Genomic DNA, 12,800 nt, shown 5'->3' with positions numbered 1-12,800 from the left:
TTAAGTAGGTACAAAAGATTGTTACTAATATTCAAAATTATCAGTGTTGAAATTCACAAGTACCTACAAATAATGATGTAAAAATATGTATGAACATACACTATAATACAAAAATGTTTTGACATTAAATTTTCCGTGTACTATTTTTTTAAGAACTTAAAAATGTTTTGTTTGCACTGGGGTTGATATCACAGAGTTATATTATCGGTAAGCAGTTTAATAATGGCAAAATTTATAAAAGTAGTTTATGAGATAATTATTGCATACTTGCTATTTTGTGATCTGATTGATAATGCTCTTTTATTTATGATTACACAAAGAGTTACTTAATTATACAGGAGTTTGTGTGTGACTAGTACCAACAGGCTGGCTCTACAAAAATTAGTTTCATATTACTACAAGATCAAATACAAAAAGTATTTAATCTGAAAGGTTCAATATAAGCTATCATTTAACCTAGTGACATGATTCAGTTATACGTATAGATCATAAAATCAGACAATTATCCTTATTGAATTTAAACTGAAACTAAATATACCAATGCATAACTATAATGAAATTATTTTATGCCACAGCAAACACTTTAAGAATGTTCAAAATAGTAAGACAATTGCCCGATCGCCAAAAACTGAAAACTCATCGCAATAACATTATAATTAAAAATTACATAATTAATACAGTTTGCACAGAAGATAGCTATACATATACAATAGCTATTAATACTACATAATAACTAGCTAATATCTTGGGAAGCTATTGGCATATTAACTTATAGATATAGCTACACATACTTTCATGATAAATAATTATATTTTATTACTATTGTTCACTATTACTGACCTATAAAAATATGATATTTGTCTCTATTCTCATAATTATTACAAATATAATCATCGTGTATATAGGCTGCTTTTTATGTACTTTATTTTTTGGTATGAAAATGTTATTTGTTAATGCACAGAAATGGAGAAAACATTTAATGGGTTAATATATACACTTATAATATTGGTAATAGATCAAATAAAATGATGAATAATCGCCATATTTTCATAATGATTTCATTTAATTTCATTACACATGCTTAATATCTTTGCCAAATCATAAAATTGAGATACATGAAATTTAAAAGAATACTTTCTCAAATTGTAATTCTGCAGTATCTTTTTTGTGATATATATATATATATATATATATATATATATATATATATATACATAGACATGTGCACTACTTTAATTCTCATAGCATTTAACATAATTAACTTTAAATTATTTATAAAGTTGGCTTGACTGCACTTATAACATAAACATTTAGAAAAATTTGTGCAACAAAACTGAAGGCGCTTGGGTGTATAGTTTAAGCTATATTCTTCAATGTCACTATACAAGCGTTTGCACTGTTTTCAACAGATGCATATTTTATCATCTGCTATTTAAAGAGAAAAGTAAATACAATGCTGAAAAAATAATGCTAAAAACAATTCATTGGTGTTTTAGAGCAGCCTACAATAAAACTAATATACAAACAATGATATTTCGGGTGAGAACTAAAAAAATCTTCTAGCAAAGTAAGTTTGTTGTACTCCTGAATATACTATAGTAATATAAATATCATTGCAGCATTTAGAAATAAAAGTTGTTCATATTTTATAGCATACTATTAATAAAATATGTTTTAATTAAATTTGTAATCTCTTGTTTTATGTACTACCTTACAAAGTATACATGCAATGCACTTTATACTACTTTTAGATTTTCATTTTACAATATAACTTATATCTATTTATAAGTATTCTTATATTCCTACATCATATATGCATATTCATGTATCATATAAATGTATATTCATACATTTATATGATAATCCTTATGAAGGTGAAACGAAGCTAAAAGGCAATATTGTATCATAAATTTTGTATGAGATCCAAATTTAAAATAATAAGTAGATTATTATCTGCTATTGTCAATGTTTAATGAAATAAATATACATTGATAAAAATGGATATTTGTAAAATTTAATCTCATACTTGAAAGTCTTATAATCACTGCATTTCAACTTCATGAAAGATACAAAAATGAATATGAAATGTTTACTTCAGACTTTCAACATTGACTAGAAATGTATTCCTTATAATAAATCGTGCAAAATGAAGATTAATGCTGTAAGATCTACATTTTCTATAAATAATAAATAATACTGAGTATAAAAAATATGGCACAAACTAATTGCTCATTAATATATTTATTCATGGAGTGATTATAAGACTTTTCAATAGCACATTACTATTTGGCTTGATAAATGATTTTGCGATAAAAGTGAAATAAAAATGGACAAATATAAATTACCATATAAAATTAACTAATTTCAGCTTATTTACAAGTTTCGTTAATGTTCATCATAAATAATTTTGCTAAGTGATTCAATCAAACAAGAATAATAACATACTTCACTTTAATAAAAGAAAATGAGTAACCATAAACTGATTCTAAAATGTGAAGTAGTGAAAAACTCTTCTTTGAATAAATTATCCAGTCATTTAAACATCGATTGCAAAAAGCCAAGTATAAAGGAAAATTAGCGATCAACCTTAACTTATGGCAATGTTTTCTTAAAAGGTTATTACTTTACATAAGCTTTGGTTGCAGTGCAGGCAACTTGTAATTAGCAAACTGATATAAGGAGTTGACAGGACTATCCGGGCCACTACCGCCACCGCCCATTTGAAAACCTGATGAGCGACCTCGCTTTCTTCGTGGCAATATGCCTTTCCTTGCCATGAAAAATCTAGAATTATAATACAAAATCGTGAAGTCTTAAATTAAAAATAATTTACAAATACAAGTGATTTTCTTGAAGTGATGATAAATTAAGTCAGCAATATATTGAACAATTCAAATTGAATAAATTTACTTTTACTTATAGTGGTTAACAAAAATCCAAAAGTAAAATTTGGTCATTCATTATTTCATTAAAATGATTTTGTATTTTTTTTATGTCTATCAAATCGCAGATATAATATTGTGTAGCAATTTGTATTTACATGAGAATTTTCATTTATTAAACATGTATGTACATACCTGATTGTCGATATAGGTATACTAAACATATCAGAGACATGCTGAAACGTTTGTCCTCTTGAAACACAATCTGCTGCTTGTTTAAGTAAAGCTTCGGAGCGTCGTATGCGGCGGGGAGTGTTGTTATCACCTCCAACCATGCAATCTTGTCATTCGAATAAGAATAAAGTAAAAATTAATTATTTAACGAACATAAATTTTATATCTGAAACAGTTCATAACAGTTCCGGTCTATTTTTTTTATAAATAAATTCTGTTAAATAATAAAAACAAAAATAAAACGTGACTTATGACTACAACGGGAATAAAAACTTAAAAAAATAAAAAAGAGCGAATAGTATTACCTGTTATATTGTTAAAACTGTTTTCGAATTTGATGTTAGAGCGATTTGCAATTGATATATCAAAATTGTCTTGATATTCACAACTCACATTAGCCATTGCAAAGTCTGAAATAAAAAGTTTTATAAAGTAATAAAAATCAAAAAATTAAATAATAATTAAAATTTAAAATAATTTAAATGAAACAATGATTTATATATAATAGTATATTTAATTTACTTATATTTATTAAATACAATGACTAAATTTTTTTTTTGACTAGTATCGGGTACAAAATATAGGTACTAAATATAATTGCACTCAAAAATATATATAATATTTAAATCTTTGGTTTGTTAGCACTACTTTAGAAAGTAGGCAAAGAATCTTAGAATAAACTTTCCCCAAATAAAGGATTTCATATTTCATACACAATTACATTAATCGAATTAAAAATATATCTTAATTCAAAAATAGTATAAAATCTAAACATGAATAATTCGAGACTAGATTGTTATTAAGTAGCTATAATAAATTTAAGCCTGCTTTTTTAATTTCATATTATCTACAAATTGTTTGAGTTGCCTGGGCATGGGATAGCTGCTCTTGATGTCCCAGCGCTTCATCCAATTTCGTAAAGTCTTTCGCGGCACATTGTAAACTTGCGAAGCCCTAGATTGAAGTGAAAAATTAATATAGAAACTACATAGTTCTAGAAGGAATCACAAATAAGCAAATAATAAACGTAAACTATACTTTTGCATGCAGCAACACGAATAAAATGAATTCCAAAATGAATAAAATAGGAACTATTAGGATAAATAACACTATGCGTACTAAAATTCATGTGTGTGAATACACACGACATTATAATAGGTTAATTCGGGCGCAACACCAAGTAAAACAAAGATGTAACTAAACTTTACAAATTTATTTATTACGAATTCATACTTTTCTGTCTATTAATGTCAAGACTGACACTCAGTGCAATAAATAAAACATACACTCACATTAATTAACAATATACTACTAATTACACTAATGGTTAAACAGACTAATAATTGAAAAAATGAATCAAATGATATTAAAAACTATGTGTGAACTTTTGCGATCAAAAGACTGCACACATAGTTTTTAAAATCATTTGATTCAAAGTTTCAATTATATTTGGTAATTAAAACAAGGGTATAACTTATTTTTTATTACACTAAATGACGATTTCTGCGCACACTGAAACGTATGGATTTAAAAAAAATTGTCTTTATCTAGTTGCATCAGGATTTTACTGGGTAATCAATTAACCTATATACATTAAATGTAAATGAACGTCACATAAATAAAACATAAAGGAGTCTAATATTTTCTTAGCAAAGCATTACCAATTTATTAAAGTTTCCTCAATGCAATACTTTAATGATCATTGCATATATTTAAGACTCATTGTAATTATTTGTACAAAAACCTATATATTGTTAATTTATATTCAAAGATATGTTTAAGAATATTAAATAAAGGTCAAAGGTTTTTTGAGTACCTCTATTGTACCAAACGTACCAAACATTTCCAATATAATTCGTCACCAATGTAAGAAAAAATATATGACAAAAAAAAAAACTTACGCTAAATTCCAGTGTATATAAAATACGTAATTTAAAAAAAAATCATGTATATACTTATTTTATTTTAAGAATAAAATGAAGGAAAATATTTCGTAGGTAGGTGTTGCACTTGTGTGACATCCTATCATTTAATGCAGAGCCAAAAAACGGATAAATATTTAATACACAAATGTGACAAAGTCGAAATTATTGTTGGTATTTCAAAAGATACGATTCAAATATTATGATAAAATGCTACATCAATACTGTAAGTGCAACAAAGATTCTAATATATATATATATATATATATATATATATATATATATACAGTGAAGGCTTGAAACAACTTCATCGATGAACTATACAAGTAGTATTAAAAAATCTATTATCAGTTGCAACAAAATTTAAGTATGGTTACGGTTGCGTTAGTTACATCAATTACATGCAAAATTCCAATAATTAATCTAAACAATTGCTAGGTTAGTAATATTTAAACATGCATTGCATATAACTACTGTAATACAACACGGAAATGAGGTATTAAATATAATAAGTCCTTCACCTATAGATACTAGAACCTCCCTTTATATCCATCAAGGCATTCCATAACGATTCATTATCGTAAGCCCGAAACGATCCTGTACGTCCTGGTCTTATAACACCGCGCATCAATTCATTCTTTAAATTTAAATCGCAAATATCTACATTTCTAACCGAATCCTTTGAAGAATCATTTTCTTCGTCATTTTTTTTACCAGCTGTTTCAGGATTCGAATTCTTATCGGCATTATAATTTACATAAATTGTTTTAATTATATTTTTGGACTTATGGCTCTTATTGTCATGGTCTTCAAACTTCCTCTTCCCGGAGACGCACGGTATTATGGCCATTACCTCTTTATTGTAATGCAATTGAGGCGGGCATATGAAATTTGATTCTTCATCAACAATATCTATTGATTTTTCAAACAATTCGGACGAGTTTCTGACTTTGATGAAATGTTCTGAAATGCAAACCAATGCGTATTGTTTTTGTATAATCATAAAACATATTTACATTATTTAATTTAATAGAAAAAAATTAATTTAATTCAAAATCCATCATAATCAAACACACGATTTTCTCATGTTTTACAAGTTATTACAAATTTAAAACCAGTTACGTACGCCTATGTTTATAAATTCACCATTTCTTGGTTAACAAATTTATATATAAATGAATATAACGATATACACATATAATAATTTTAGTCACAATACAATATTGACTAGAATAAGGGTTAATGTTACATTTCATAGAGAAAGCCGTATGATTATTATCATATAATTTAAAATATGATCAAACGCCGGAAAAAGATTTGATACACTTCAATAAAGCTTTGAAAAACGATTAAGCTGAAAATTGAAAGAAATAACATCTGCATCATTATGTAAGAACATAATGAACTTATCTAGAAATCTATTGTATAAAAAGTGTATAAAAACAAAGAAATATGACCCGTGTAATATTTTGATAAATTAAGCTTCGTTGCCGTACCGTTATATTTTTTAATAAAAATCAACTTTACGCATATTCGCGATCGAAGGTTAAGTTACATACACCAACCTATACATACAAATTTAAACATATATAGCATATTAATAATAGCCCAAAAAATAAAAGCATGCCTATCTGAAAAATATTAATTACAAGAAAATTCCACCACCTACCTGCCTTCAACAATGGTCTTCTCTCCAGTAGTATTTTTTTTACTTTTTCCACGAGAAGTTTTAAATTCACTATTGATCACACTAAAATCGGTTTCTCATTTGAAAAAAATAAATTTCGATGCCCGAACTGTGTTCAAAACCACATTTTAAAAAATAATAGCGCACATATCGGAACATACGCTTGAAAATTAAGTAACAAATTACTTAACAAGAATTTCGCATATTTTCTAATGTAAATTAAATTGATTCTATCTCAGGCGAGGAAATCCATATGAATTAAGAATTATACGAGAAAACTCATTGTAGAACACAGACACAGCGGTTCTTTTGAACATTTAACCAATTATTCAAGATATATAACCAAATTATTATAAATGTGTATGTGTATGCGTGTTATGTTTGCATATATGTACGCCAGTATGTTTTTTACCACACATACTCATGCATTGAATAATGGGCACTCGGCATATAAACATGAATATTAAGATAATATATATATATATATATATATATATATATATATATATATATATGGATATTTATATTGAGCTTGAATTGAAGTTAGATGGCACACCAAACCCCATTAAGTTTTAATGAATTTTGAATAGTAATTCATCGAATAGAGCACATGACTCCTGGCTAATTCCTTGACTATATATATTTATATTTTTGTGTAAAATCCTGAAAAATAATAAATGATATACTGCTCGAAGACAGATCCATGGTGTGAGAGCCACCACAAATCAATGATTTCCTTTCACTTCCTCGTCTATCATCCCCATTACCAGTATTCCCCTTTCTAAAAATTTTATGTATTTTCCTTTCCTTTCCTTTCCTTTCCTTTATATTATATATATATATATATATATATATATATGATATATATATATATATTATAAAAAATAAATCGTAACTAATTGGTATTGGTATTTTGCCTTGAGGCAAGTTACATGAACTTCCCGATATGTGTAAATAATCGACCTAATCAATAAAAAATAAATGTATGAGTGATTGAAAGTATTACGAGTAGATTTATTACACATAATTGAAAACAAAACTCGGAGTATTTTCTAAAAGCAAATTTTAAAAAATCAACAATTTTTATAATTGAACCAGTTTTCGTGGGACTTTAATGGTTGTTTACCATGTTTATTAAGACCAAGTACTCTATCGTTATACCCAGTAAATCGTCTAATTTTAATTTTAACAAACGTCAAAAAACTACTTATTTTCTCAAACTTTGATAAATTTTTAAAATTAAACTACTTGTCGTAAGGCCTGTAAACGTAATATTTCAGTAAGTTCTGTAAGACCATTATATATATCGCCAAAAAAGTTCCATAATAATCGGCTTAAATTTTTTTTCAGCATTTAATTACAAGAAAACGGGTCGGTAGATTTTCACCTAAAACTAATCAGTATCATTCCCAACTAATATCTTTCGAACAGTTTTTAATTTTTTAAAATCGATTCAGTAATATGAACTTAAATGTAGACGAAAAGTTTAACACTTTTTTCGAAATTACAAAGAAACGGCTTAGCCGTTCGCTGCACAAAACTGAGAAAAGATAATCTACATCGAAATTCGTTTTTTTGAGCAACGCCTGAACGCCTCAATGAAAGATCTAAATTTAGCAAAAGCCAAAAAAACGATACTAATTTTTGCAAACTTTGACGATTTTTTAAAATTAAGCGACTTGTTGTAAGGCCGTAATATTTTAGTATGATCTGTAAAACTATGGTATCTACCGTCAAAAAAAAATCAAAAGTAATAAAAATAATCAAAAAAAAATTGATTTGATTTTGATCGGCCCGGCCGATCTCTACCAAAAACTCGATTTCCAACCAATATCTTTCGAACGGTTTGAACTTTCAAAATCGATTCAGGATTGCGGGCTAAAACGTGGACGAAAAATTTTTCACTTTTCTGCTATTTATAAAAAAAAACGGCTTGGCCGATAGTCGTACAAAACTGACAAACAATGGTCCTCATCGAGATACATCGAATGGCTTTTAAATTTTTGAAATCTGTTCACGAGAAAACATAAAATTAGCGAATCGGATTTTTTGATGAAAACATTTCTCCTTTGGGAAGTAAAAAAATGTTATTTTTATATATATTGCTATATTGCCTATAGCGGAGCAGCGTATGCCACCTTGGGAAGCTAATGCATACATATACACCAACATTATTTAGACCAAACGTACTTTAATTTGGCCTGCAGAGAAAAAAGTATGCATAGATTGTGAGTTGAATAATTAATGTAGGGCATTTCAGATGAGCAGGTCGACACGGCTGTGGGTAGGGTATCAACAAGACCAGAACAGAGGTTTGTTGATTACAATATCAAAGATTGCTGACAAAGACCAAAGTTTGCAAAAAAAAACATTATAAATGACGCCAACAAAGGGCGATAGTAGATCATTCAAATTCAAGATACTAGTATATCGACATGCGAAATGCGCTGCGAAAAAGCGACTGGATGTCTATGAAACATATTTACAAGAGAGCTTCTAAGCCCTTCTTCCCAAATAAAAGTGAAACCGTCAATACCAACTAGAGAATGTTAAATAATATACTAATTACTCAAGTATCACTTGGAATACTACCAGTACGTTCGCAATATTGGGTGGCACAGAGACTGCCTTTCCAATGTTTCATGGAAGGAAGGAAGCGAATCAGTATCTAATTCCACCAAAAAGTTAATGCCCAACGGCGCGTTGGGTCGAGAAACAAACGAAAAGAGGAGGTTTTATTCGGTATTATTATTGAAGTCGACATAGACAGACGAAAAATGTAAGCCTAACGACAAACGTACATTTATTTCCGTATCCATATAAAAATCATACATACAACCATATACATATATATCCAGACTATGATTTGTCTGGTTTTAATACCACTCCCAAAAAAAAATCTATGGGATAATATGTAAACATAAAATGTAAATGATATCTTAATAAAAGTATGTCTATAATTTGTTGTTCAATATCGCCGATAAGAGACGTCCATTAATCACGTGATCGAGTTTTTAGGAATTTTTGGACCCCCCCACTCCCTTGGTGATATGTGATGATATTCAAAATTACCCCTCCTCTCCTACCGAATCATGTGCATTTTTAGTTGCGTGAAAAAAATAAAAGGTTTAATTTTTTTTTTTGAAAATATTTGATATTTAAAAAAAATTAGTTAAAAAACAAATACATTTGATATCTTACTATACCCCTCCCTACACCACATGATATTTTGTGATTTTTTGTTAAACCCCCCCTGTCCCTAAAAACATCACGTGATTAATAGATGCCTTATCTCTATCTTCGAGAATTGGTCCGAACAAATAGAATCAAGTGACATTTGAAATTGTTTGAAGTCACAGGTCATTTATGTAGAGACTTCAACAAGTTCTGAAATGAGATATGCAATTTCTTTATGAATATTGATCCGTCTATGAAACGAAGCTTTGTTTTTAAGAAACTAATTGCTAACGCCACCAGTGCGCGAAAGACTAAATAGAAAAGGCTATGTTTCGAGCAAATAAAAATATAAGAGTATTTGAAGTAAAAATTGATTTTCGACATTTCAGAACTAAATACGTTCCATCTTCAGGTTTTTATCAAGCATAAAATATTGGTGAGAAAATGAAAAAAATAACAAGCTTTTTAAAAAAATATAGTCAATTTAACAAAAAAAGCAAATTAGATATACTTTCGTTCTACGTTACTCCAATTGGTATTTTATATTGGCTAAGTAGTGTGAAGAAATGGATTTATAAAGAAACAAACCGAATGCCCGAATGTAACCAAATGTACAAGAACTTGCTATAATTTATTAATAAAAAAAAAATAGACTTGAAATAACACAACACGGAGACTTGAGTTTAAAGCTCAGTAAGTTAGAATTTGTATTGAAATTTGGGGGGCATGACATTTTAAGAAACCTCACTGGCGTGAGCATTTTTAAAAAAATAAAGAAATAATAATTTGATTGGGTATCAAAGCAAGCAGGTTAGTTGTTTTTTCTATTGTTCACAGCTTGTTTCAACAATCAGATTACAATTTCAATCTGTAAGTTGAAAGTGGGTATTGAAATTCAAACAAAGGATAAAAAGAAAAAAACAAAAGATTAAATAAATGAATAAAAGATATAATAATAATAAAATAATAAATACCATTATAAGTAACTTGTGTGGAACATTTTAAGCAGAGTTAGTGATCAATTTTTAATAATTACAATTGGACGCACAATAAATACGCTTGGACGCACTCGTATAGATACGTTTTCAGAAAAGATTGTTTGAAAAAGTTTACCTACAACAAAGTAGTTGAAATAACTTGTATTAACAATGCTTATTTTGTATGTAATAATTTAATAAGTGATTTTCAATTAGACTCGCGGATTTTTAAATAATTTTTGCTCTTCAATTTTATCATTACAAAAGAACATATAAGCCATTTCTAGTAATCTGTTTGTTGTCTCATTTATTTCTGTTTCCCTATTAATTATTTATGCTTGATAAAAATCTTCATGATGTATGTACTTATATATTTCAAATATCATCGGAAACACTTGACACTAAACTTAGAATATAACCATAGCATTTGAAATGCAGCTCAGTTTAAGGTTATATACTGAAAGAACAAAATCTATGTACTTTCTTAGATTCAAAAAGATCTATCATGACAAAATTTCATTTTGTAATTAAACTACTGCATGTAACAATTAAATGTAAACCATTATGAGTGGAAAGTGTAGAAATTGAAAATTGTACAAAAATTTTTACCCAAATATTGTTAATTTATATAAATAATGATTATATATATATATATATATATATACATATATATTAAATTTTTAATATAATGTCCGAGCATGGTCATTAATTTTTAATAAAAATGTACGGATTTTGCTTTAATCATATACACTAGCAAAATCAAAAATTAAATAGAAATTCCATTTTAGGCGATTATAAATAATGATAACTGAAAATTATGCCGTTTAGTCATTTTCAAATTGTATGCTAATCATTACATCTTATAATGTTATATCAAATATAGTATTCTTTAACACATGAACACAAGATACTAAAATAATTACTTCAACTTATGACTTTGTAAATCACCAGACATGAATAGAGATTTATTTAATTTGATATTCTTTCTTCTTATTTTCCATTAAAGATTGTGATATTTTTTATTTGAATATACTTGAACTATTTATGTTTTTATGCAGTTTCAAGTAATTACTGAAACATTTCAACAATAAAAAACCAAGCACAAGTTTTGTAATTATTTCGAGTGATTGATTAGAAAAATTACGTATAGCTGGCCTTTCAAGATTTTATATCCATAATCCAAAAGATGTATGTATAATGCATGTGTGTGGCTACATATAAACATACATACATAAATACACATAATATAAATATACAAGGAAATATTTCGTTTTTATACAACAAAAATTAACATAAATGTTATTGATTGCAATATGATACATTTAAATGAGCATAAATTATAAATTAATGTCTTGAATTTAACTCAAACTAAATAGAATTGTTGAGCTATCCACAGAAACTGCTAAACCATAGCCCATTTATTTCATCTAACAAACTTATAAAATAAATATGCAAAATCATTAAATCAAAATCATTTAGCCTTATATGATACAACATATATCACAGCATGTTACTTTTTGTTGCATAATTCGTTAATTCCATTGGTATACACATCTTATAATATTCTTGTACACCATTTTGTTATTGTAACACATAATAGTAATAAAGCATTGTGTTAATAATATTTTCCCCAAGTAGCTTCATGGTACATATGGATATTCAATAAAAATGATATGATGATAATGCAAAAGTTTTATGAAACCATTCAATAATACCACAAGTAAAACTTGAGTAGTATTCTACTAAATATCTCTTTATAATGTAACAATATAGATTGCATTAGATTTTTTTGTAATCTAATGATAGATATTATAAAATTCGAAATTTCGTGATTGTGTAAACTTTCATTACAATATCTAAAAAAAACATTTATGGAAAAGTAAAAAAAAAAATTTAAATCACTTACCAGACTGTGATTTGT

At 27.4% G+C, this 12,800-nt stretch overlaps 2 protein-coding genes across 2 annotated transcripts; both read right to left on the bottom strand.

Annotated features, from left to right (window-relative positions):
- Nucleotides 1-2,367: 2,367 nt before the first annotated feature.
- On the bottom strand, nt 2,368-3,524 carry LOC113387585. The gene is made up of 3 exons (XM_026624923.1): nt 3,422-3,524; nt 3,078-3,222; nt 2,368-2,784 (listed from the first exon to the last, which is right to left on the bottom strand). Exons 1-3 carry the CDS (start codon nt 3,516-3,518, stop codon nt 2,625-2,627), a joined length of 402 nt encoding a protein of 133 aa, XP_026480708.1. The 5' UTR covers nt 3,519-3,524; the 3' UTR covers nt 2,368-2,624.
- Nucleotides 3,525-3,752: 228 nt separating this feature from the next.
- Nucleotides 3,753-12,800, bottom strand: LOC113387583. The gene is made up of 3 exons (XM_026624922.1): nt 12,786-12,800; nt 5,560-6,001; nt 3,753-4,070 (listed from the first exon to the last, which is right to left on the bottom strand). The coding sequence occupies exons 2-3, from the start codon at nt 5,886-5,888 to the stop codon at nt 3,935-3,937; spliced, it is 465 nt and encodes a 154-aa protein (XP_026480707.1). The 5' UTR covers nt 5,889-6,001; nt 12,786-12,800; the 3' UTR covers nt 3,753-3,934.

The sequence above is a fragment of the Ctenocephalides felis genome, unplaced genomic scaffold (assembly GCF_003426905.1).
Source record: "Ctenocephalides felis isolate EL2017-DRISC unplaced genomic scaffold, ASM342690v1 CF-g0.4_SCAFFOLD_03572, whole genome shotgun sequence".
In the NCBI taxonomy this organism is placed as follows: domain Eukaryota; kingdom Metazoa; phylum Arthropoda; class Insecta; order Siphonaptera; family Pulicidae; genus Ctenocephalides; species Ctenocephalides felis.
Note: the sequence above shows the minus strand (reverse complement) of the source record. Positions and strands in the feature narration are given on the sequence as shown.